We start from the raw sequence: 27488 nt of genomic DNA on the forward strand, positions 1-27488 counted from the left end.
CCCGCCATCTATCTCTCTCTCTCTGCAAAGTTAAAGCATAAATATTGCCTCCACCCTCACCTATGACATTAGACTGACCTTTAGATAGCCAGGTGCCAAGAATTCTGCAATATATACAACCTTTGTCCGTCTGAAGCTAATTTTAGAAAGAAAGCCCAAATACATGCAGAATTACGCCCACAAGCATGCACACACTTATACAGAACAAACAAGGACACACTCAAGGTTTAACTCCCAGAAACTTTTAGCCTTGGCGGTGCAGGACACCGTCTTTGTTATTAATGATAAAGAATATTTGCAGGTTGATGGCATGGCAATAAGGAGTCCTCACGGCCCAGTGCTGTCGAATATTTTTATGTGAAACTAGATGGGCGGTTACTGGACGACTGCCCTCTGGCTTATCATCCGTTGCTTTACTGACGTCATGTCGGTGACAGTTTTATCTTATTTAAAGATATATCTGTCGCTGATCTATTTTTACAGCATGTTAACTGGCCCATCCGAATATCAAATTCGCTTTTGATTACGAGAAAGATGACAAACTTGCTTTTTTAGATATTGAAGTTTCTCGTAGTAATTCGAGTTTTTATACTCCGCTTTTCAGACAGAAGATATGAACCGGGTTAGGCACAATTTCTTATAGTTTTTATTATTCTAATTATAAAACAAACTTTTTTTTTTTACTCTCGTCCATAGGTCTTTTCCCTTTCTTCTGGATGGTCTGACTCCCACAAAGAGGTCGCATTTATAAAGAAATATTGTACTGAGAACTGTTTTCCGAATGGTTTATTTTCTAAATGTCTTAATATTCTGAATAAGACATTTTTACATCACAATACTATCCCGACTGTACCAAGGATGCCTTTCTATACCAATGTTCCTTTTTTACTTAATACTAAATTCGAATCGCTCCTTATAAAAAATGGTTGTTCCCAACTTGAACAACCAAACTACTTCCACCCCTCTATACCTGGCGCAAGCAATGGACGTGTCTCTCTCTCTCTCTCTCTCTCTCTCTCTCTCTCTCTCTCTCTCTCTCTCTCTCTCTCTCTCTCTCTATATATATATATATATATATATATAAAGATAAAATCCACAGAAGGAAACGGAAACACTGGAGTGCTGCAGGGCCTTTCGACACTAGTCCTTTACTTAGCAGTCTGCTAAGTAAATGATTAGTGTCGAAAGGCCTGCAGCACTCAGTGTTTCCGTTTTCTAAATGGATTTTATCTTTATTTGTATATTCATCACGTTCCATATTTTCGTGATTCAGTTAATATATATATATATATATATATATATATATATATATATATATATATATATATATATATATATATATAATGAATTTTTTTATCACACCGTGATTTATATACAGTCATGAAGCTACAAATGTCGCTTAATATCAAATTCACGCTACCTCGGGAATATCTCCGATGGAGAATTATCACCGGAAGGAAATTTATAAGTGATACCACTGAGCTCTGTGGTAACGTCGACTGAGGTTGCTGGGTCTGTGCTGTGTCCTGGATTCGCGACCTGACAGTACCAATCCATTTATCACTTATAAATTCCCCTTCGTTGATAATTCTCCATCGGAGATATTCCCGAGGTAGCGTGAATTTGATATTAAGCGACATTTGTAGCTTCATGATGATTATATATATATATATATATATATATATATATATATATATATAGGGAATATGTGAAATAGCCAATTCACTTAGAAACATTTGATCCCCGGGGGATAGTACTAAACATGGCGAAACAATGATTCATCTACACAGTTTTGCCGTGTTTAGTACTAACCCCTGGGGGTCAAGGTGTTTCGCTATGTTTAGTACTAGCCTCTGGGAGATCAAATGTCCCTAAGTGCATTTAATCCCTCAGGGGCTAGTACTAAACATGGCGAAGCTACATTTGACACCAGGGCTACTACTAAACACGACGAAACAGTGTAGATGAATCACTGTTTCGTCGTGTTTAGTACTAGCCCTCGGGGATCAAAAATAAATAAGCGAATTGGTCATTTCACAAATTATCTAGGGATTTCGTGAAATCCCCGGTTTCACACATTTCCTGTAACATTATATATATATATATATATATATATATATATATATATATATATATATATATATATATATATATATAGAAATCATCAACACACAATCACGTGTGGAACAGAAATAAATTTCTGACTCACGTGGGATCGAACCCAGGTCTCTCAGGTGGAAAGCAAGGGCGTTACCCACTGGGCCATACAAGTCTAAAAGAAGTTGGAACCTGAGAGCAACTGCACCCAAGGAATTACCTGGGCAAGCTAACTGCTTGCATACCAGCGAGTTTTCCCCAACTTCCCGACTCAGCAATGACCCAATAGACAACATTTCATTCGAATTATCCCTTCTGAGTGAATAAGATAGAAATCATCAACACACAATCACGTGTGGAACAGAAATAAATTTCTGACTCACGTCGGGATCGAACCCAGGTCTCTCAGGTGGAAAGCAAGGGCGTTACCCACTGGGCCATACAAGTCTAAAAGAAGTTGGAACCTGAGAGCAACTGCACCCAAGGAATTATATATATACATATACATATATATATACATATACATATATATATATATATATATATATATATATATATGTGTGTGTGTGTGTGTGTGTGTGTATGTGTGTGTGTGCGTGTGTATGTGCTCCGAATATCACAGAAGATGCTCGTGATTTTAGTATACTAATAAGTCAGCACCACAAGAAAATAACAAGCAGAAGTTCCTTACCAAAAGCACTTTCAGGTTACTCAAACATCTTCGGGGAACAAATGTGGTAATTTTGAAGAACGCAAAAAAGCTAAAGTGGAACATGAACCACCAGGTTGATAATTGTGAAAGGTAATCCATTCACAGACAAAGTACACGACGCTAAGACCTACCAAAGGTTAACCATACAAATACACAAAACATGTATAAAACTGAGTACTAATTTCTTTGCTACTATTTATCAACACCATTTTTCATGATAACTATATGAAGTTTAAAGAGTTCAAAGCTTAAGTTTAAATCACTTAGCAACTCTGGCGTGATTCAAATAGATTCAATGATATTAATTATACCTGCTTCGTGGCCGGAGCTGTACACTCGATATTTGGCCATTTTTTTACAGTGTTTTTTTTGATTCGTAGTGCTAGTGATAATCTGGTTGGTCTAGTCCGTAATATTTTTTATCAGGTTTTCCAGGAATTTCATATACACAGCCAGAAACAATTTCGAGATTTTTCATTACCGAACCCTTATCATTAAAATTGTTGAAAACAACACATACATGTTAAAAGGCTTCAAAATCCTAAGAATCTCCAAATCCGCTTCACGATACGGTAATTCAGAGTTTTTAGAATTCACTCTCTTCAGCCTTCATCGTGTATTCGATATCCATTTTGTTTCTGTACAGTAATCTAGGCGGTTGATTGCGCATTTACTTCCCGCCAAGCACCCGATGAGATGGGCAAGCCTAGCAACCTCATCCCAACATATGTCGAAAAACGGAATAAATATGGGTGGGGATATGTGTGTAAATAATACCAGCGGTCACTCAACGAAGTACTGACCAGATTTAATGTAGCTATTTGGAATCAGGTTCAGAATAGGCCTACTCTGGAACATAGACCGGGCTCTGGAACTAACGTCAGAGGTATAGTGAACATGCGACTCAAGCCGAGAAAGATCATTACTCTTCATTACCGAGTTAGAGTTCGACTACCAGGCTCTAAAGTCTCGAACCTTCAACCAACATTCCAAAATGCAATTAAACGGCAGGGAAGGGAAAACAAGATCTTCATCGCTTTGCTTTTGTTACTCCATATTAACGAGATAACATTTATTGTGATACAGTTTTAACGTGTACAGATGGCCACTAATTTGTGCCAGGTTAAATCATACACTGATGTCTAAGTGTACAGAATTATTTAAGCAAAAGAAGCAAAGGCGTCTCATTTACTTTAATTATTTTATTTAATTAACGAGGCTTACATCTGTCCGCGTATCTTCAGACTCTTAGAAGCTTTACCATTTGTGTTCAATCTCCATCTAGTGGGTGTTTAAACACACTAACTTGCTGGCCAACATCGTCACCATGGCAACCAAAGGAGGAGGAGGCTCAATAGCTACCGCTAATTGCCAGATAAGTCAAACGTCAGTCTCCAGACCAACTATTTTTTCAACGTTCCATATAAACATTCACTAAACAAAAACGTATAGTTTCCAATCCTAGAGTAATCAAAGAACAAAAGATATAAAGATAACGAGAAAAATAAGTAAAGTTAAGAGAAAAATAACTCGTCGGCAACTTACCCATCCCATTGCTGTAAACAGACTGCCAGAGTTGAATTTTTGTTTTATAACACACTTTATAATTGTTGTTGTTATGTTCCCAATAGTTATTTCGGTTAATTTTTCATTTCATTACGCGACAATCTCATACAAATCCACAATTTTAATTAAGACATCAACCAAGAAAACTATAATAAAGTAATAAATAAATAACCGACAGTGTTAAGTCAATTCTGTGGTGCGTATGCTCGGCGCCACACTGTCCACGGGATGGAGAAGCGAAATCCTTAGCGAGAAAAGTAACGAGACGGTAGTGAGAGCTTCGTTATTTTGCAAATTTTTCGCTCCCAATGCCTTGTTGGAAGTCTTGAGTGTTGTTTTCCGGTGCCAAAAGTGCCTGTCAGTGTTTCCATTATGTATGCAACCGAGTCAAAGAAAAGACGACCTCGCTTTTCCAATGCGGAACTTGCCATGTTAGTGAACGAGGTCTACCGGAACAAAGAGGTGTTGTTCTCGAAAAAGTGCAGCACTTACTCCAACGAACAGAAGAGCCGCGCCTGGCAGGCCGTCACCGACAGCATCAACGGTGTGTGCTTGGTTGAACCCCGTACCCCCGAGGAGGTCAGGCGGAAGTGGTATTACTATCTCAGCGACAAGAAGAAAGAAACTGCCCGTCAGAAAGCCCAAAAGAAAACGTCAAACGCGTCCCCCAACATTCTTTACTCGTCCACAGATCTCAAGATTTTGGAAATTTTGGGCGAAATTGACAGTGGAGAGGCCGAAGGTGACGACGATAACGGTGTAGAAGGACTTATTTGTGAGGTAGATGCAGACGCCCTACCTCTGAGGTCACCGTCCTCGGTTAATGGCGACAATATCAGCTCAGATGAGCAGAAGTTTTTGACTTCCGTGGCCGCTGAATTGAACAGAGACCACCCGGCAGGTATATAAAAACATAATTGTACAAAATCTGTAAATCATCATAACCCAAACACAACACCCACCCACTCAAACAGACACATACTGTACATACATACAGCTGGAGAGAGAGAGAGAGAGAGAGAGAGAGAGAGAGAGAGAGAGAGAGAGAGAGAGAGAGAGAGAGAGGTTACAGACGGGACCGATTTAAAGAGGGAGAATCTCACTTACCGAAGGGGCCACAGAAAAGGAAAACGTAGCAAGGGAAGAGACTACACAGTGCCAGAAAGCCAATTACAAAAATGAAACATTAATAGTAATACAGAACGATATGTTATTATGTTACGACACCATATTGATAATTCTCAATGAGCGAAACTGAAAGAGAGAGAGAGAGCACGAGCGAGCGAGCGAAGCTTGAAGCAGACGGGCGAGAATATACATTGGCGATAGAAAACGAAATTCCTTTCGGTGACCTAGTTGTCTTTTCTCATTAATTTTTCTCCTATTCATAGTTCATGTAATTTATTCACACTTGAGATGCAGTCTTAATAATCATCAGTATTTTCACTAATCACAGTGTTAAATAACCTACACGAAAGAGCATCCGTAGGCCACGATATGACACTAACGATAAAGTTACCGAGAGAGAGAGAGAGAGAGAGAGAGAGAGAGAGAGAGAGCGGCCTTTAGTGTGTGTGTGTGTGTGTGTGTGTGTGTGTGTGTGTGTGAGAGAGAGAGAGAGAGAGAGAGAGAGACTGCCGACTGTGGCCTTGTTGGTTTTAAAGGGCTCGCCCAAGCCTGCCCAACTGGAGAGATTCTTAGTTAAAGTTCCATTCCACTGGCCGTTACAAGTGACGTCCTTCGTAGTTTGTCTTATACGAGGTTCTTGTGAGGCCTATTACCATGCAGTGAATTTGTATGAGCGTCATTGTTATACTAATGAAAATAACTATATAGGTACAGTTTTCGCTCATGCTTAAACTATAAAAAAAGAGAGTACATCTTTCAGATTGCTATTTATTTCATTTAAATCACGTAAATATTCTGTTAAAAGGTTGTCATGGGATATGTTCAGACGGCAGTGTTGATCAAGTTGTTAGGAGAAAATGATAAGGATTAATTAATAATAAAATCTCTTCTCTCTCTCTCTCTCTCTCTCTCTCTCTCTCTCTCTCTCTCTCTCTCTCTCTCTCTCTCTCTCTCTCTCCCCCGTTGGTTCTACTTTAGGAGTTGCCATAAATTATGCGGTATTTGGTCCTGCACACGCAGCATATCAGATTAACTTTTTTTTTTTTTTTTTTACAAACGCATGAATTGCTTTATTGAGTATTAGCGTACATGCATACCTAGAAAGAGAGAGAGAGAGCCCTCAACATAAATTATGTAGGTATGGTGTGTCTGTGCCCTACTTATAAACAGTACCTCATAATATGTAGCCTCTCTCCGAATACTGCAATCCATAATCCCCCCCCCCCCACAGTCCTCCTACGCCAGCCATGCCAGAGGCTCCCAGTATTCCGAGACGGTCCAAGGCCTGGTGTTTTTCTCTAATTACAACAGTAACGTATGTTATCATTCATCTGGTTACAGCACCACTCTCTCTCTCTCTCTCTCTCTCTCTCTCTCTCTCTCTCTCTCTCTCTCTCTCTCTCTCTCTCTCTGATATACAGTTCAATTTGCATGTCACAAATAACATATTTTGTTCATTATGTTCGTTCAACAGAAAGTTAAGAAAAATCAGAATTTTGTCAATATACAGACGATTTACAGAAGACGTAATATACTTTTGTGTGTGTGTGTGTGTGTGTGTGTATATGTATATGTGTGTGTATATATATATATATATATATATATATATATATATAATGAGTATATATGAGATGGTACAAAGTATTTTCATTATTTTTTTCAGGTGGAATGGTTAATGGCTTCGCAGGGTCAATACACATAGAAGCAACTAAAAGAGACAGGTAAGGTTTTCCACTTCCCTGTGCTTATGCATCGAATGTACATAAACATTCTACAGATAACTTTGCGGTGCAGCGGTAACGCGCTCGAGTTCCAGGTGATTTGGGCAAGTTCCGTTACATTGCGCGCATGGCAAGTTATGCCTATGGTACTCGGTCGACTGGGGTTGGTCATTGCCAAGGATGGACAAAGTTTGAGAAAAAGTAGCACACACATTTTACTACTAATCTATCAGTTTTTGGGAAGTTAAAAATTAATGTGCCACTTTTTGGGAAGTTAAAAATGATGCACCCGTAAAATTATGTTTGTCACAAATGCCTCCTAACATCGTCCTCCTTCCCTTCCAGCGGGCCGCTTTTTGCCAACGACTGCTACTCCCCTTCCTACAGACAAGGCTACAACAGTAGGAGACGCCCGCGCGACCCGGACGAAGACGACCTGGACATCAACAGCCGCGAATTCCTGCACCTGGAGAAGCGTCGCCTCATGCTGCAGGAGTGCCAGCTGGAGGTCCTGCAGAACATCCAGCGGCAGATGCAGGAGGATGCCGAGAGGAACCGCATGTTCCAGGAGGCCATCTTGGACTTGCACCGCCAGAGACTCGAGCTGAAAAGGGAGTCGCTGCGGATTAAAAAGAAGCTGAATTGATGTCGTCACTTCGTCTGGAGTCATTCTAAAGAATTTCTTCCTTGCGCAAGACGAAGACGCGATGGATGGCCCCGTGCGGCATCTGAGATCGTTGGCTTCTCGACGCTGTGTTTAGGTTCTAGGACGTGGCTACGTACGCGTCGTCATGTTAGAGCATCCAGATGTGATATTGGAGAGAAATCTGTTTCTCGCTGGTGTCTTGTACGTGTCTGTTGTACCATATTTTTTGTGCTTCATTTCTGAAATGCACCACTTTCTGTACTGAGCACTTGGCGTGGTTTAGGCATACAGGGAGTTTTAACTAACCTGTTTTAAGGTTTGTGGTTTTATCTCATTCTCTTTTTTTTTATTTGTTGTTCCTAAAGTAGTCTATCTCATAAGACATCGTGTCTGTCATTGTAATCTTATGAATTTGTATTCTTGTCGTGTCTCCCGGTAATAACGAATGATTTCTATCCCTTATTTTCATATCTCTGCAAATATATTTCCTACTCATGTTATACTGTATCCGTTTCGCCTGACACCCTACACTTTACTCACATTAAACAAGTATCCCACGCGTCTTGTATCCCCCTTGCACATGGTTTCTTTTACATCTTATATCCACCCTGCCATACGCACACATCCTGCAAATGTAAAGCCTCATTTACACATATCCTAGAAATTTTACATCCTCATACACAGATATCCACTTCAATAGTTTATCCTACCCATACGTACAAAGATATCCTACCCATTTTATATCCTAGTAAACAGGTAATCTCCTCACAGTCGTTCTTTTCCCATGAACAAATACTCTCAATTTCCACTCGTATGACCTTCCTTCCTTAATCAAAATAATGAACTTGTATATTGAAATTGATTCAAAGTTGTATATTCTGCTTTATATATAATTATATACTTTACGTTTTATGAGAGAAAGCATTGAAATATCTTAATCTCTATTTTAATATAGATTCTATATATATATATATAAATATATAAATATCAGGAATAAATGAATAACGACTCGACCCAATTCCTTCAGTGCTACGCCTGTTCCCATCGACAACGGGTATGTTAGCCAGTAATCTGTCGCAAGGGGAACGGGTCGGCTTGTTTTCATCGAGATGTGGAAAATGAGGAAGAATACGCGCGATTTTTACGTCAACTCGTAACAAAAATATAGAATTTCACTCAAGTGATCAGTGAAATGTGTCGTTTCCGTGTTGTCATACATAAAATGAGATTTGATAATAGACAGAATTTTCCACAACTCGGGAGGTTTGTGTTATCGGTTTTCCCTCATGTGAATTCAGTCGAAACCTTTTCAATCTACGGCTAAGAAAATGTCCAAATTCTGTTCATCTCCATGACGGAAAAACACCGGTATATTGTTGTAATGGCTCAGTTAAATGAGCGCCAAGATATCCTCTTATAATATATAGATCCCCAGTTTCATGGGGTGCCAAAATAAAGATTATTAATACTGCAGTTTGCTCCTTTCATTTTCATCTGAATAACCCGTCGACCGTTTGTTTCGTAACTAAAACTGCCCGGGGAAATTTGTTTTCCTTTGATGAAAGATATATAATCACAGATGGCAGTGGTTACGTGGTCATTGTTACTCTTAAAAATCTCGTCCGCTTTCAAGCAAATGAATAGCGTCTTAGAAAAGTATTTTGTGAAAACGCGCTGAACGACCCACGGGATTCCAGTGCTTGGCGTTAAGCTTAAAATCCAAGGCCCATTTCTATGTTGGGAAACCCACATTTGTATTGATAAAATACCCCTTTATGGAAATGAAATTTTCATGTTGAAAACAAAGGAGGGAAAAGTTTTCGAACTGTTAAGTTAATTGTTTACGTAGCATAAAATACGATATTTGGTGATGATTGAAGTCTGTGACCTGCACTCTGCATGCAAGACTGGGTCACGTGGACTATTCATCAAATATTCGTGGGTTAGATGGGTGTGAGCAGGTCGAAAGTGGGGTAAATTTATTTTTTTATAATGAGCTACATGTTAATTACCCTATAACATTTGACATTTCCTAATGATGGTTCTTGAGATGGCAAATACATAGTCAGTGATTAGAACGATTGTTTTTTTATCTCATCTATAGTTGGTGAGCCTTTAGCTGCATTATCAGGATCTTCATTAACCTTTATTCGTACATAATGGCAGCAGAGATGGACTAACCCCCATTTTATCCACAAATAGGAAGTCCAGAAACATTAGAAAAAGTATCGATTTCTGGAGTTCGGGTTTTAATCGTAACAGAAGATTTGAGATCATCCTAACACGGCTTGGGATTAGCCATACCCGCTTCACTCATAGCTATATTTTAGAGGGAGCCAGTGCCCCAGTCTGTGCTCACTGTGGTGGTCAGCTATCCGTTGAGCACATGCTGGTGCACTGTCCTAAATTTAATCGCCTTAGGGCAAAGTACTTACTAACTGGGAAGACTATTTTAGAAATTTTACATGATGACGTTGAGGTAGATAACCCTATGAGTTATCTGAAAGAATCCGGTTATTTTAATGAGATATGACTTCAGTATATTTAATAAAGATTTTAGTCAGATTTATTCAGATTTTATACTAAGTATATATTTTGAACATAGAAGTGTAATATATACTTATTTTTTGTTGGTTCTATCTAATATTCTTCATTTTTTACATTCATATTTTAACACTGAATTTTATTAGTGTATCATCATTCACCTATTCATTATCAATAATATCAATAATTCATAAAGGGTATTTCACGTTCATTACAGCGCTGAATAATCCTGATGGGTTCCGGCGCTTGGTCTTCAAGACCTAAATTTCATAATCACTCAATGACCATATAGCCAGGGATTAAACATATCTCTACATTTACACCAACTTTACGCAATTAGCGGCATGGAAACATTCGTTGTCGTACAAGGGAATTCTTATGCAGAATTCTGCAGCGAAAACAGAAGCACCGTTTGGTTGCAAGAATTTACATGTTTTACAAGACGACGTTGCACTTGCTGAACATTGGGAATCAACAGTATAAATTCCATGGGGACATTTACGTTTTGCATGTTCTGTTCTATGCTGTTTATGATATTCAGGAGTATATTATGTACAATTCTTCCCCGTGGGGCGGGGGGCGGGGTAGGTGTCAGAGCCTACAACGCACCTCATAAATAATGGGTGCTTGCAGCGCATCTTTGGCCCCTAGCTGCACCCACTTTTCAGTCTTTTACACTATCCACATTCCCGTTTCCTTTCTTCAAACTTGCTGTCCAACCTCTCCATTACTTCCTGCTGCAACTGCGAGGTTTTCTCCCAGTTCCCAGTTCCACCTTGTGCTTCATCTCCGTTATAGTCTGAATCTCCTTATCTTGCTGTCCGAACACCCAGACTCATTCTTTCCAGTCATTGAGTGCTGCATGGTTGAAAGTAGCCGTGGTTGGCCTAACAGCTTCAATTTCTTGTAACAATATGCACAACTCCTAGATAAGTAGTACAAATATGTGTATACTCTTGTTTTCTTCATCATCTAAGGGAGCGGGAGGTGAATGACTAATTGTGAAATGTTTTGTCAATCCGCCATCCAGGGGAGAAACATCGCTTGAATCGCTATTACGCTTCGCATAACGACAGGGACAGGACGAAGAGAAACAGAGAGAGAGAGGGAAGAGAAACAGAGAGAGAGAGAGAGAGAGAGAGAGAGAGAGAGGGGAAGGTTCATTACAGTTAAGTTGCAATGATTTGGTTGGAGAAGATTCAAAAGTCGCCGCAGAGGGGCAATGCCATCAATGCGCCTTACGTGGTGCACTGTGGGCATTACCAAAGGGTGTTTGCAGTATCCTTTTAGCTCCTAACTGCACCCAGTTTCTAGCCTTTTACTTATACCTCCATTCCCACTTCCTTTCTCAATCTTGATGTCCAGCCTCTCTAGTTATAGTTAATCAACTATGGTGGCTTGAGTCCACGGTAGAGAAGAGTGTAGGGCATGCAACATCGACCCAAATTAGAATGCTAAGTTTCCTGGACACCCTCTCCAAAGGAAAAAGGCGCATGTATGTATGTACGTATGTATACACATTTGTATACATATACACACTATATTATATATATATTATATATATCAAACAATACCTTTGAGTCATCAGATATAAGCAAATTCATCCTGAAGCACCTCCAAGCAATATAATTCATGAAAGTATCTGATTTACTTTGACTAAACAAAAACAACTGCACTAGTAAAGTCGCGTGGTATAGCAACAGAATCACAAGAGGGGGCTGTGAAATAATTAAAACTAACTGGCTGACAACCTCGCCGAAAGAGACCCCTAGCGCTACCGAACGTTCTTCTCCCAAAAGAAGTCATCGGTTTGTAGTTGCCATTATGCAGCAGCGAGTGGAAAACAGAGAAGTGTTTATCTTTCCCAAATTTTTCTCGTCTTCGCCCCAGTCTCTAGGTCCTACACAATATACAAATAAGCTTTGCACAAATTAACGGACTTATACGAAGTCATTATTCACGTGGTTATCTTAGCAACACAAGATCAAATAAAATAAGCATACAATATAGCTGAAGTGGGAATAGCGGTTATGCTCTTTGCATATTTATAACCGATCCCACAGATGTGCCTATGTGCGTGAGTGAAGACGGTTTTCCCAAAAAGGAATCACAGTAAACGAAGCTTCTGCTTCTTTCGGTTAATATGCGAGAAAAGATTGTTTATGACAGCTTACGCCTAATTTTAGTCCACGCAAGCACGAAGCAGCAACGTCAAACAATGAGACTATCCATTATCTCCATGCAGGTCACACTACTGGACTTTCATCAGAACAAAATTAGTCAGTGCTTAGTAACAATTCAGTCAATTAATATTGTCATGAACCAAACCTCGGTTCATCAGGTTCCATCATCAATTGGAGAGAAAAGGACTGGAAAGACTGGCAGAAGCCGAGACAACAACGGGGAAACGGTAACATCAAAACCAGCAAAATGACCTTAATACTAGTTTATTGACATTACGTAATATACACATTTACAACTGAGTCAAGTCTGGCGTAAATCAATAAATATACCACATCACACAATCAAAGAGTCAGTCATAAGTAACAAAGATGTAGCAAAATTAGTTACTTTAAAATAAAACATTACCACCCAAGCAAAACCATCAAGTCAAAATAAACTAAACCTACATCAAGAAAACACAAACATTACAGAGAGCATAATGAATACAAATAGCATTCAATTAATATAAACCGTGGTATAACCAAAAATACAGAAATATCTAATAATTCAATAAAGCAGCATAAATAACAATAATCCAAAGTATCACAAACACTACCAATTCACTCATAACAATCAATTCAAAAATATATTGGTAATAATAAATCACAACCCTCCTACAGTGCAAAACTGAACATCTACCCAGAGATGTCAAGACCACTAACAAGGGTCACAGAGGATGACCATCAAAGGTCATCGAGGATGACCAGACTACCGCCATGAAGTCGATCAAAACCGCCCAATGACGGCAAACTGGAACATCTCCACGAAACAGACGTTCACAACAGAGTCGATGCGACAGCCAAACTGCTGTCTCAGCGGAATGCTTCCTCTCCATTGATGACTAGGGTTGAGCCATCAACTCATCCTCGAACTTGACTGAAGTTGATTCTCATTCTCGAAAACTGTAGGGGCCAGCAGAAAACAACTACCTGCTGTTAAACGAGACCATGCTGCTAAGCTGTCTAGACCCTGACTCGATGATTACCCAAACTTTAGGGGTGGGCGTAATCCATTATTTGTAATCGAATATTTCAATTACATGATGAAAAACTGGAATAATCCATTATTATTCAAGTAATCGACTAATTAAAACGATTAATGCATAATTTAATTTATTATTTTATGTCTGAGTTTAGCTACTATTTAAAGAAAGCGATGGTTATTTAGAAAAGAAATAATTTAGCGACTTTGCGCTATTTCTGTTTATTTCGATACGTTTTTTTTTTTTTTGTGAGTTCCTCCAACCCTAACTTGTCATGCGCACCAACTATGCCAGATTTGAATTCTCAGAATCAGCTGAGACTGAGACGGTGAGACCAAGACTACTCCATATAGCCCGCATCAGGTAAGCTCCTATTAAAAAAAAAGTGATATGCTCCATTCAGCATCCACTAGTGGTTAGTGAATGTGATTAAGGCCAGGTTTCCAAGACTGGTGCTTGGGAGCACCACTGGCACTGTGCTCTCTGATAGTCTGGTAGTGTTCTTTCACGGTGCCGGTGGTTAATCCAGTAAGAACGAAATAGGGTTTGAAACTTTGAATGGTTCTGTCTGTGATGCTAGGCCTAGATAGAGCCTCGCCAGAAAAATTGGCTTTCACAGAACGGGATGAAAATGACATCAGCATATTGGTAAGGCATCCCCATATCCAATTATAAGCATTTTTCGTTCCATAATGATGTGGTTATGACGAGATTGTGGCCCAGATAATATAAATATCACATGTAGGCCATCTCTGAAAGATCTCTTTTAAATGTGAAAATGAATAGGTCTAAGATATCCTTATTGCATATACCCGACCATTTGACGGGCATCTTGCTAGTATATACTGTACATGTATCCACACTCATACATGCATACACACACACACACAAGGTATATAGGCTATATATGAGGGGAGAGTGTTTCTCTAAATTTAATACCAATAATGAACAGTTGATTGGCGACATATATTCTATGAATTACACTATATTAAAAAGCAAAATATAAGTTTGATTGACCTCTGACTAGTAGCTTTCCATATGCTGATAAAAATCCAGTGTTAATATGTTATTTCAAAATTTGTTGCACTGTCACAGGAAGTCCTGTCCCAGTTGGTTAAACACAAACTCTGCTCAAAACAAGAGCCTATAACACACAGTCTCTCTCTCTCTCTCTCTCTCTCTCTCTCTCTCTCTCTCTCTCTCTCTCTCTCTCTGATTGTGTGAGAGAAAACGTAGTAAGAGCAGATACAGTTGTATAATTTTTAACGTAATATATATATATATATATATATATATATATATATATATATATATATATATATATATATATATATATATATATATATTGGTTAATGCATTGATGCAACACTAGTAATATTTTATTGTATTTCTAAAAGTAAATTGACAGGTTGAACATGTAGGTTCAGAGACAAGGAGAGAAGCGCCCTCAACCTCAAGCTCGTAGCAGCATATGGGAATATTTTGAAAAAGTACCAAATAACCCAAAGAAGGCCAAGTGTTTAGCATGTGGAGCAACATATCAACATTCACAGGACACATCAAACCAGTTAAAGCATTTGAGTATCAAACATGGTCATATTTATGAAAGTGTTAAGCAACTAAAACTCCAATTGACTCCAGGATCAGGCCACACTGGACAAAAACAGGGCACCATTGATGATTTATTTCCCCAAAAAGGGAATGCCTGACTACGTCACAGAAGAGTAAGGAAATAGACAAGTTGCTGCTAGAGATGTTAACAAGCGACCAAGCAAAAGAAAAATGAGAAATATTTGCCTAATGCTTACAATGCTGCAAAAGAAAAGGTGAAAATAATGTCGGACAGTACTAATGATGTTGCAATTACTACTGATATTTGGACATCCAGGCAAACAGAACATAATACTTAACTTTTTCATTGACTCCAACTGGGAACTGAATTCACTTGTTCTGGAGACAGTTCAACTGAACCGTGTATCTGAGGAATGGTCCATTGGGGACAAATTGAGAATGATTGTGACTGACAATGCCTCCAACATGGCACGTGCTGCCACTCTTGTTGGATGGGGTCACATTCCATGCTACGCACATACATTAAATCTTGTTGTAAAAAATAGTATTGAGGCAAATGATAGTTTGAAGACAATAAAGAAAGTGAAAAATGCTGTAACATATTTTCACTCGTCTGTCAAGGCATCTGATAAGTTAACAGAAATCCAGATTCGGTACAAAATCCCTGAACACAAACTCATCCAAGACATTGAAACCAGGTGGAACTCTTCATTCTATATGCTTGAACGCATGTCAGAACAACACGAGGCTGTAACCACAGTTTTGTGCCTACAGGGCCGAAATGACCTGTGCTTGTCTGGCAATGATACTGAGGAAATGAAAGCAGCTGTCAACATTCTCAAGCCATATGAAATAGCCACAAGAGAAATTAGTGCTGACCTTTATATTTCAGTTTCAAAGATTACACGGATGTTGCAGATCACATCAACTGCGCCTGATTCGAGTACCCAGCCTAGTTCAAGCACTACCAGCAACAAATGTAAGCCCTCTCGCTGATGAGCTACAACAACAAGCAAGGAGCAGATTTGGCAATGTTGAGGCTAATTTTTACCTTGCTGCTGCAACATTCTTGGACCCCAGGTTCAGGAAATTGCCATTTGCAAACAAGTCAATGGCTAACCAAGCCCAAAAGAGACTTGAAACTGAGATGTGTTCCGTGTCAGTAGGAAACAATGTAAACTCTGGAGATCTTGAGGACCCTGATGAGCCTGCAGACATGCAGCCAACGTCATCTACCAATAAGGACACTACAGAAGAGGGAGGCCTCTGGAGCTGGTTTGGTAAGAAGACACTGGAATATCAAAGACACAGGACGACAGTAGTGAATGCAACTCTGGAGATGAGACATTACAGTGAACAACAAGTGTTGACCAAGGCTGATAACCCCTCAAGTCTTGGAAAGCCCATGCACTGGAGTACCCTCGATTGTCTGTATTGGCGAAGAAGTTTCTATGCGTACCTGCCACATCAGTGCCTTCTGAACGCTTACTTTCCAAGGCAGGAGAACTTGTCTGCTAGAAGAAGCAGGCTGAAAGCCAAGCACGTAAATATGTTCCTATTTCTGAACAAAAACACATAAAAGGTAGGCTGCATAAGACTCTGCTGGAAGAAGCAGGCTGAAAGCCAGGCACATAAATATGTTCCTATTTCTGAACAAAAACACAAAAGGTAGGCTACATAAGGTACTGGAATATGATACCGTTTTCATTTTTCTAAACCATCGAACAGTTTTGAGCAATGAATTTATTTTTAAGTGGAATAACTTTTCTGAAAATGGAATACTATGGTTTATTTTTAAGTGAAATAACTTCTTCCCATACTAAAAGGAGCAGGCCCATGGCCATGGACAAGAACATGTTCATGTTTCTAATATAAAAACACACAAGGGACAAAATTTGCAACATTGTCCTTTTTATTTTTAAATGTTCCTATTTCTGAATAAAAAAAAAAAGACAAATAAGGTAATACGGTATTGTTTTCAATGTCCGAAAGCATCAGATCCTAATTAAAAGGATCAGCTCCAAAGGCCATAAACAAGAACATATTCATATTTTTGGTAAAACTCAAGGACAAACAATGGACTATGGTCCTTATTTTTTCTCTTCACAGCATCAGTCTTATCTCTGCAGAATATATGCAGTTTATCTTTTTTTTTTTTAGTTTCATATATAACATGTCTATGATAATGAGCTGGTATATAAAATAAACTGACCTGCAAATTAAGCTGTCTTTTATTTGTATCTGATAATAATACGAGATTATAAATAAGAAACATGATAATGGACTAACTCTGACATTCAGTGCCTAGCTAGTATTTATGCATTTTTTGCTATTGGGCACATATAATAATGAGATAACCCTTATCTTTGCCCAGTAATCGATTACTAATCGACTACTTTTTTAAAAGTAGTCAGTAATCACGATTACAAAAAAAAAAAAAACATTGGATTCGCCCACCCCTACCAAACTTGACTGACGACCTGAAGCCGAAAGCAACAGACGTCAAGTACGTCAACTAAAAAAAACACACATACACAAACAAGTACCACCGGGTAAGGAGTGCGTCCACAACAAGGGAGCAATCGTCCTATACACAAAACAAGCACTAAAGCCTTACAGTATTCTCTCTCATTGATGTGATGCAAGTTTTAGATATGCTGACGCCTTGACGGGTCGATGATTTGACAGTGATTTAAGATGAACAGTTTATTAACAGATTGTCACTGAACGTAATTCCTGAGTAAAGACCTCAGGTTTGTACACTAGGAAAAATACAAGTTACTGTCAAAATTTGCCATTTTATTAACAGATTGTTAAAAGTCCGCCTTAATTTGTCCATAAAAATTATGTATCCGCATGCATAAAATCCAAAAAAATCGATCCATATTTTTAACACAAAATCCTAATACTTTGGTAATATATTTCGATAAAAATAAATTTCACAATAAAATAGCCATATATTTGTCTATTTTCATTAATGAATCAGGGTGAGTGTCGTTACCAAACTTTGTATTTCAAAAGAAACCTTAGAAGTGTTAAACCATCGAGTCTCATTCTGCCCCCTTCATTTTTGTAACCCAGTAAGATCTGTTATTTTACCGTAACTCTTTGATGAAAGAGTTTGAAAGGTATTTTACGTCTAATACAAAATTTTCCAAAAGATTTAAAAGCATTTTGAGATGTACAATCACCCAAAAAAGTTTTGCAACATACTTCAACTCAGTTGCAAGCGCGTGAAACAACTGAACACTAGTGGTGGGCCCGAGAAATTACCTGCAGTTTCCCTTAAACAAGGCTTTTTCTGATACTGTTTACGGCTGTCATACTTTACTTAATAAAAGGATGTTACTATAATACTTCAGAGGTCATCGCTGTTCTTATGTTTTAATATGTTCATCTCCAACTGCCATCACTATCGTTGTTTTATCTCCTTCATATGTGTGAACTTTGTAGACATAGGCCTACGACTGTTATAAGTTGAACTACTGGTCTTATTAACATAAAAAAATACGACTTTTGTAAAGATTTGCTTGCACATTATTATTAAAATCAAATTTTTGAATGACTAATCCTATGTATATTGTGAACTAGTGAAACTTAATATAAAATATACTGAACTAGACTAACAGATTTCACGTCTGTTTTTGTAATACATAGAATATAATCTTGCGCGGGCATACACACACACACACACACACACACACACACACACACACACACACATATATATATATATATATATATATATATATATATATATATATATATATATATATATATATATATATATATATATATATATATATATATATATAATGCCGTTATCATGTGTAATTTCTCATTTCTTTCTTTGCTACTTAGGCCTATCATTTTGATGCCTCTTATGAAGTTAACCGAATATATAACGCCTATTTTTGTATTTCGTATTATCAAAGTTTCTAAAGAATTAAAATTAGCAAGAAGTTCAACATTAATTTAGTTAATGCTAAACGCCAGCAGTGAAGAAGACTACCGTGCTCATCAGTGGAGAATGTCTCCTCCTCATCGCAAAAGATGATTCTTACAGAAATCATCGGCCACTAGATTATATTATAACGCAAACCCTAGCCTCTATTCTTTGTGTTTCGCTGATATGAAGTGTTTCTTGGCAGGAGTATGATGAAATAATATCTTGGTCTCATGTAGCCTGTTACGGAAGGTTTGAGCAGCAACTTGAAGGGAAAACGTGATGTTCTCTCTTTATGGCAACACCGGCTTGTCAGGGGAGTTAGGCGGAGCTCCTTCAGTGATCATCCGATGATGATCATTAACAGTAATGCAACAATGAGGTCGTCCTCCACTTTTTACAATGAATTTATCATATTTCCTCGTTCTCTCTGTTGTTTTATTCCTCTATACATGGTTGTTTTATTTACGCTAAGCTGCCGAGCAGTATCTACAATAGAGACATTAGTCTTATGCAAGCTAATGATTATGGTTCGGCTGAGTCCGTTGCCCATCTTATCGGTGCAAGTGACGAGACATTTTAGTTTAATTTTCCTGCCCGAATGTGGAGTCACACGATAACATACGACGTTACGAGATTTTTTTGTTTTTGTTTTTGACAACAATAATGGTTGAATTCTTTCTTTCTTTATTTATATATAATTTCATTGATGATTATTCAATATTATTTTATTAGTCAATAAGCTTTTATCTGGATTCGAAATATAGTTTCTTCTTTGACTCTTTTGCCCAATCATCTGAAGTGAAATTTTTCAAAATGTTTCGTCATTTTTCGTAATATGAATTTTTCGCTCCCCATTCTTTTTGATATTGTTAACCGTATGATTAATAACCAAAGTCGAATAGGAAAATTACATTTCCTTGTAAATATCAAAAGAACAAATTACAGTTAGGTGAACGAAAACTTCTGGAGCATGTTGCAAAACATTTTTGAGCGACTGTACATACTCACAAAAAATTATCACGAATAGCCGTGTCTCAGCAGACGAAACTAAGACCATTCCTGTAAAAAAAAATTAAAACAAAGAAGCTTTTCCACAAATAAGAATTACCGTTGCTCCCTTTAAACCATGAATCATGCATCACGTTCTTAACAAGAAAAAGAAACGTGTCCTACACTTAACACTTCAGTTCTTGCGTGACAGAAGAAAGAATCGCACTAGCTCAATCAGGAGCGCGTGTTTGTTTACCCGTCGAAAAGTCGCGATTTTTTTTTTCTCTGTCTCTCTTATTATGTCCGCAGAGGACTATAATTTCTTCCCTTAAATAAATAACGAAGTATCTTGGCTTTGCTAATAATGGGTTACTTGGCTACGTTCTTAGAATAACTTTGGCCGCGTTCATGAACACGGAGATTGTGACACTTTCCCGACTTGTAAGCTAATCAATTTCTCCCATTGCTAAGACAACTAAACTAAGCATTATCAAGAGACGTTTAGGCTTATGTTGTATTCTCTGCAACAACATAAAAAATAGGGCTGCTAATCAGCCATCAGTGTAGGTGTATGAAGCAACTCGTGCTGTGGTTTACTCCTGATTCAGCAGTTTTTTCCAGGAGATACCGGCTGACAAGGTAACCAACTTTTTCAGCCAAAAAAAATTGTTTACAGGAGTGAGACTCCTACGAATAACGAGAGAGAGAGAGAGAGAGAGAGAGAGAGAGAGAGAGAGAGAGAGAGAGAGAGAGAGAGATTATTTAACAGCGTACGTGAGCCCAGAGTGTAAACTCTGACCTCAATAGCCCACTCGACCTTGAGGATCAACAGGAGAGATGTTATTCCCACTTCCAGACCGAAGGAGGAAATGTTTTATAATAAGGGGAATTCCGAAAGAATAATTCAAACTTCGTTGGAATCATTCCGCTGAAATCAAGATATCACTCTGTTGTATTCATGAAAAAGTAGGAGGTAAGCTGAGTAAAAGAGTCAGTTGTATTTCAAAGAACTAATTCATAATTCAGCTGTGCATAAAGATGCTTCGGCTATAATCAAGAGATACTCGAGTGATACCCAAATGTCGAGAAACTTTTTGCTGACTATCTAGATTTTATTTTGTTTTGCCAGTGTTTATTTTTTTCAAACATTCTCATCGATACTTAACAAAAACTCGACTATTTTCACAGGGTGATCACATTCTTGAATGAACCTTAAACCCTCTCTCTCTCTCTCTCTCTCTCTCTTTCCTCTCTCTCTCTCTCTCTCTCTCTCTCTCTCTCTCTCAACTGAGCCACATAACAAGGGACTTGCACAAGTGTCTATCTACTGAAAAATGGGCGCTTCGATAACTTTTAACCTTACAATTTTTGCCCCGCCTCACTCACTACTTTTATACCTGTGTGTAAAATTCCACTATCTTCTCCTTGCAAAATTAATTAAATATTAATAAATTCAACGTACAATTAGAACAGTAAAAATACGGATTCTTAAAATGTTATTATCTCCAGCCTCCCGTCTCAGTTCTCATCCAAGTCGGATCTCTACTGGCGCCTAGCTGACACTACGCGCACTGGTCTCTCTTGGGGTGGAGCAAAGGACATGTCCAAGCCATCTTCATTCCCTCTCCATCACTATCTCATTTACATTATTCCTCTTAAAGCTCTATTCTGAAATCGACAAGATATTTTCGACAGTTCTGCTGCCATGATTCTTGCAAACATAAATATGAGAGATTTGTGGGGGTGACCGCACAGCGTTGGAGGTGATAAGGATGACAATGAAAATGGTATTTTTCTTCTTTTCATCTTTTTTGAACTCCCGGCTGCAACCAGCTACAGTCGACTGACCGCTAAGTATACAATTATTGTTAAAATCAACAGGGACCCAATGAAAACGTGCTTGAATTTGTAGTCGAACTAGAGAGAGAGAAAGAGAGAGAGAGATTGTACAAGTTTTTATAGTCCGTTTCATTGAAAAATCACTACATACTAAAATACGATTTTTTACTGCTAGAAATTATGTAACTTGAAAAACCTCTTTCTAAGCTGAAGCTCTCTCTCTCTCTCTCTCTCTCTCTCTCTCTCTCTCTCTCTCTCTCTCTCAACGAGTAACGTCAGACAAGATACATTCACGTGATCTCAGAATGTTACACGATATGAAACATGTGGCCAATGACGCAGCAGGATGGGATAACAAAAAAAGTATTTTGGCCCCATGAAATACCTCGCGTATTCACGCTCTAAATAGTAACGATTTCCTTGGTCTTAACACCCGGCCTTTGCATTAATGACATTCACTAAACTACAGTAAATATTATAATAATCAGCTGAATTTCTAAAAGCAAAACCTATAAGAGAACATTTTTTCTCAAGCAATTTATGCAGTAAACTTTAACAAAAACGCCAAATACCATGACAAAATTACCTCCAGGATGTTATGTCACTTATTCTTTAATGGCAACATCTCTAGTTCACCAGCCGATAGCATCATTTAATATTTATGATATCCCTTACACATGACACGTAATAGGCTAGCGTTCGTTACCCTGGAAGCTTTGTTCACATACGGACGTTGTCCATTAGACACATAGCATTAGGAACAGCACGAGGTATGGGATGGTCATAACACGGATGTCATTATTTACAAATAACAAACTCTCACCAAACCTTTTGTTTCCTTTATCGAAAGACTGAAATAACAAGCATGACTTGCCACTCAACGATATATTTTTTTATAACAAGCAAAACTAACACTCAATATAGATTAGATTATGAAGCTGTAACTGGACCAATGATGCGTTACTAAACTAATATCCTTCCTTACCGATGCAGTATTTTACTAAAAGTAAGTCTATGGCAACTGCGTAGCACTAACGGTACATTTTATGTTAATGCAACGCCGCCATCTCTGCTTCTATCACCCGTAGAGGAACGAAGTCTTTTCGTGAATGCCTAGTATCCGAGGGAAGTGGCCTGTGAGGTTTTTTAAAATCTTTCCTCGATTCTAGGTCATCGGCATCGTTCTGGCTCTTGTTATGATACAAAATGAAGATCAAGATACAAGACGCTACGGACGTGTATGGGCGCCATCGGGGAGTAGACGACTCAAGCAGCAGCTACGGACGTGTATGGGCGCCATCGGGGTGAGAGTCCAAGGAGTAACCCACACCAACAGAGCATTTTTTGTCCATGTTCACGAAGATGACTCAGAAGTTATTCTACAATCGGGAAACAGTACTGTTTTTCTCAATGAACAGTTTGAAGTGATAAACCCCCCAGAATATAACGCCATGAAAACTATAGTAGCAACACATCTGGACGTTACAACGGCAGAATACGGAGAAGAAGACCTTAAAAAAAGCACTGAGAGGAAAAATGACTGGGCTAAAGTGGATGATGTGATAAAATTCCAGAACAATTTCCACACCATGTAAATAAAATTTGAAACACCGAAGATGGGAAAGAGAGCCATAGGAGGCGGGTTTTTTATAGCCTACCAATACATTCCAAGTCAATATATTGAACAGGATATATTTGTGAAATTGTCATTTTGCTATAAATGCTACTCTTATGAGCATCTGTATAAGGAATGTCCTAAAGATAAAAATTTTAAAATCTGATCTGAATGCTCATCATATGATCATACACACTGAAAATGTAAAGAAAATACAAAAAATGTGTTACTGCAATCAACAACATACAACTAGCAGCGAAATGCCCAGCGAGAAAGGGTCTAATAAAGAAAAAAAAATGCAAGAGATCAGAGCGAACAGATATGCAACATCCACTACAAACAACGGTACAGGAAGTTACGCTAAAGTAACAGCCACTAATACAGGAAATTGCCAGGCTAATGCAAATAACATCCAAAAGAATATAAGCAGTACACAAGAAGACACAAGAATTACGATAATAGCAAATTTAGCAATAAAACTGGGGCTGCGTAAAAAAGGATCCTACCCCCTCAGTAATAAAAAGCATATTAGCAGATAACAATTTACCAACAATACATTTCTCTGAAGTAACAATGAACATGATAGCAAGCACCATGAAAAGGAATAAAAGACAAGAAAACCGTACAAACAAAGCAGAAGAATTTCAAGCAACTCAGGATATGCAAGACTGCACACAATATGAAGAAAACACAGCAGAAAGTTCAGAAGACGACTGATCAGATGAAGACTTTATACCGGAAATGAACCTCATTCGGACTCAAACTCCCCAATTCCTCCCTCAGGACGTATAGGTAATTTGCAAGAAACACAGCATCAATTAACAGAAGAAATAAAAGCCTCACTACAAAGCTTCTCAGATTTCTTCAATTCTCCCAATGTGCAAAATGCACAAGGATTAACTTCAGCATCAAAACATACTACGCCATTAGCCAGGAATACCAGGGAACAGGAAAAGGAAAGAAAAATAACACATAATCAGCAGACCACTGTAACTAAAGGATTCAACGCTACGAAGAATTAAAATAATTCAACATAACGTGAAATCCTGGAAAACAAAGAAATTTGAATGATATAACGTATATACAGTAGAGAAGAAGACCCTGACATAATATTAATCAATGAGCATGGTATGTCACGAAATGAAACTGAAAATGTTTGGGTATAATACGTACATGCAAAACTTTGCTGATAAACCTTTTTCAGGAACAGCAATAGCCATCAAGAATAACATTAGACATGAAATGATAGATGACTTCCAAGACGACTTTTTAGCAGTCCAAATTCAGACTAACAAAGGACCAACAGTGATCGCTACAGCTTACAAGCCGCTAAGAAGAAATTATTTCCCACTTCCAGATGTAGTAAAGTTAATTAACAGGAAAGAATCAACATACCTCATTGCGGATCTACTGTAAATGCCAGACACCGACTATTTGGATATAGGCAATCTAATTACACAGGTAAAGAAATGGTCAAATTAATAAATAAAAAGTATATCATACATTTCGGACCTGATTTTGATACTTTCGTAGCAAATAACAGAAAAGGAAAGCCAGATATAACAAAATTCAACTCAGTATTGCCTTTACACAAGGACCAGCAACCTCCTCCGATCATATTCCAATAATAATTACATTGTCAACCAATCCAATAATGATTCCATCCTTAGAAAAACCAAATGTAAAGAAAGCATGTTGGGAAAGCTTCAAAGATGAAATAGAAGAAAAAATTAGGCGACAACCAACAATAAATTCAAATGAAATAGAAATAACAAAAGAAACAGTAGACGAAGAACTTGAAAAATCGTACAATAATATAGAGAAAGCTAAATACACTACACTTCCACACCCCATTAACTGTGAAAAGTTAAAATTAATACAATGGAACTACAACAACATTCAAAATACAGTACTTTTAACAGGCTGGAACAACACATTAATGAGAAGATATGTATCACTACAAGAACAGTCAGTACAAGAAAACTCAAGATTATATCATCCAAATTGGGAAGACCTAATAAAAAATGCACAAATACCGTACAATAATCCAAAACAATTTTGGAGCTCCGTTTCAAGACTGATAGGAAGCAAAACTAATGCATCACCTTACATAAAGCATAGGAACGAAAAAGTATATGATGACCAAGAGAAAGAAGTACTGCATAAGGCCTACTGGCAGGGAATATTCCAAATAACGCAGGAGGATAACCGAAATTTCGACAGCCAACATGAGGCAGTAGTTAATGAATTCATTGAACAACACAGAAACAGAACAAATTCGCATCACGCAGCAGATATTAGCAGACTTAATGAAGACTCTCCACTAATAAGGAAAATAGAGATATGGGAAATCAAAACAATAATTAAAATTTATAAACACAAGGCACCAGGAAGAAGTAGAGTTAACAAGGATATAATTAAAAATTTACCAGACATTGCATTTGAAAAATTAAAAGATATACAATTGAGCTCTCTCAATGGGATATTTTCCAATTATATTCAAGAATGCAATTATGATTTTGATACCCAAACCAGGAAAAGATACGTGTCAGGTAGAGAATTATAAACCAGTATCATTACTAGAAATACCTGGTATAATATTGGAAAAAAATAATTAACAAATTAGTGTTGTTCCTAGAAGGCAATCAGTTACACAATAAAAATCAATATGGATTTAGAAAAGGAAGAGGAGCCCAAATTGCAATAGTAACAATATATGAAAGCACTGCACTATCACAAAGAAGAAAGTACCTATGCAACCTAGTACGTACACATATAATCAAGGCATTTGACAAAGTATGGATACAAGGACTTCAATGCAAAATGTTACATTTCAACCTTCCAAGCATTTCTGAGAACATACTATGCAACTTCAATCAAGATCGAACAGCACCAATAAGTCACAAAATTACTAGGATATCCCGTTATTAAGTGGAGTCCCACAAGGACCTGTACGAAGTCCAACATTATTCATTTTATATACATCAGATGTGACTTCACCACCGCAGTACTGTACTTATGTCTGTTTAGCAGATGATATAACTCAAATAGTTATACACCCAGAAAAACGTACAAGAAGGGACCCAACCTTGAAAAGACAAGTAGCAAAAAAAAAAAAAAATGGACCAAACTGAAAGAATAAATCAATCTGAAAAAAAAGTGGAGGATAAAAACAAATAAATATAAATTCCAACTAGTATCAGTATCTGCATACAGACCTGCACAAATAATGTTAGATCAACAACCAGTGAATTTACTAAAAGCACATCAACACTAGGAATGCAATCCGGACAAAGAGGAATATCAAGACATATAAGAGAAAGGCTAAGAATAGCAAGAACACAATATACAAAGCTAAAAAGGTTTAGGAATATGGACACAAATATTAAAATCCATTCCTATAAAAGTCTAATAAGACCAATAATGGAATATCCGCCAATACCCACTTCCAATACAAGGTATTACAAAAATTCCAAAATAAGATACTAAGGTCCGCAGTGAGAAACAATCAAGATGATTATCTGAATACAGAACAAATACACAAAAATTACAGAGTAGAACCAATTAATCAGAGAATGTATAGACTGGCAATCAAAATTTGGAGTAAAAAAGTCCAGTACAATGGGGAATTAACGGAGGAAACGGAAGCAGAAGAGAGAGACCACCCAAACAACACAGACCACAGATGGTGGAGAAGATTCTCTTCATATATTCATCGTGATGAACCTCCAACATTATACTATTAAGAAATGTCTTGTGAAGAACATAAATGATAGAATTTACTATGTAAATATATTGCAAAATCATATATAAGTGTTAATATTAAGGTTAAAATAAGAAAAATTGCAGCTTTATCTGAGCAGAATTATACTATTAAGAAATAAAATTTAAATTATTCATTATG

At 37.7% G+C, this 27488-nt stretch overlaps 2 protein-coding genes across 2 annotated transcripts in view; one reads left to right on the forward strand and one right to left on the reverse strand.

The window, feature by feature from the left end:
* The window catches only part of scramb1 (scramblase 1), a 92535-nt gene that overhangs the window by 46714 nt on the left and 18333 nt on the right, over positions 1-27488 (reverse strand). The gene's annotated exons all lie outside the window — the stretch shown is intronic.
* LOC136832526 (myb/SANT-like DNA-binding domain-containing protein 4) lies at positions 4563-8824 on the forward strand. Its single transcript, XM_067093457.1, has 3 exons — positions 4563-5276; positions 7167-7224; positions 7570-8824. The coding sequence occupies exons 1-3, from the start codon at positions 4748-4750 to the stop codon at positions 7868-7870; spliced, it is 888 nt and encodes a 295-aa protein (XP_066949558.1). The 5' UTR covers positions 4563-4747; the 3' UTR covers positions 7871-8824.

The sequence above is a fragment of the Macrobrachium rosenbergii genome, chromosome 4 (genome assembly GCF_040412425.1).
Source record: "Macrobrachium rosenbergii isolate ZJJX-2024 chromosome 4, ASM4041242v1, whole genome shotgun sequence".
Taxonomy (NCBI): Eukaryota; Metazoa; Arthropoda; class Malacostraca; order Decapoda; family Palaemonidae; genus Macrobrachium; species Macrobrachium rosenbergii.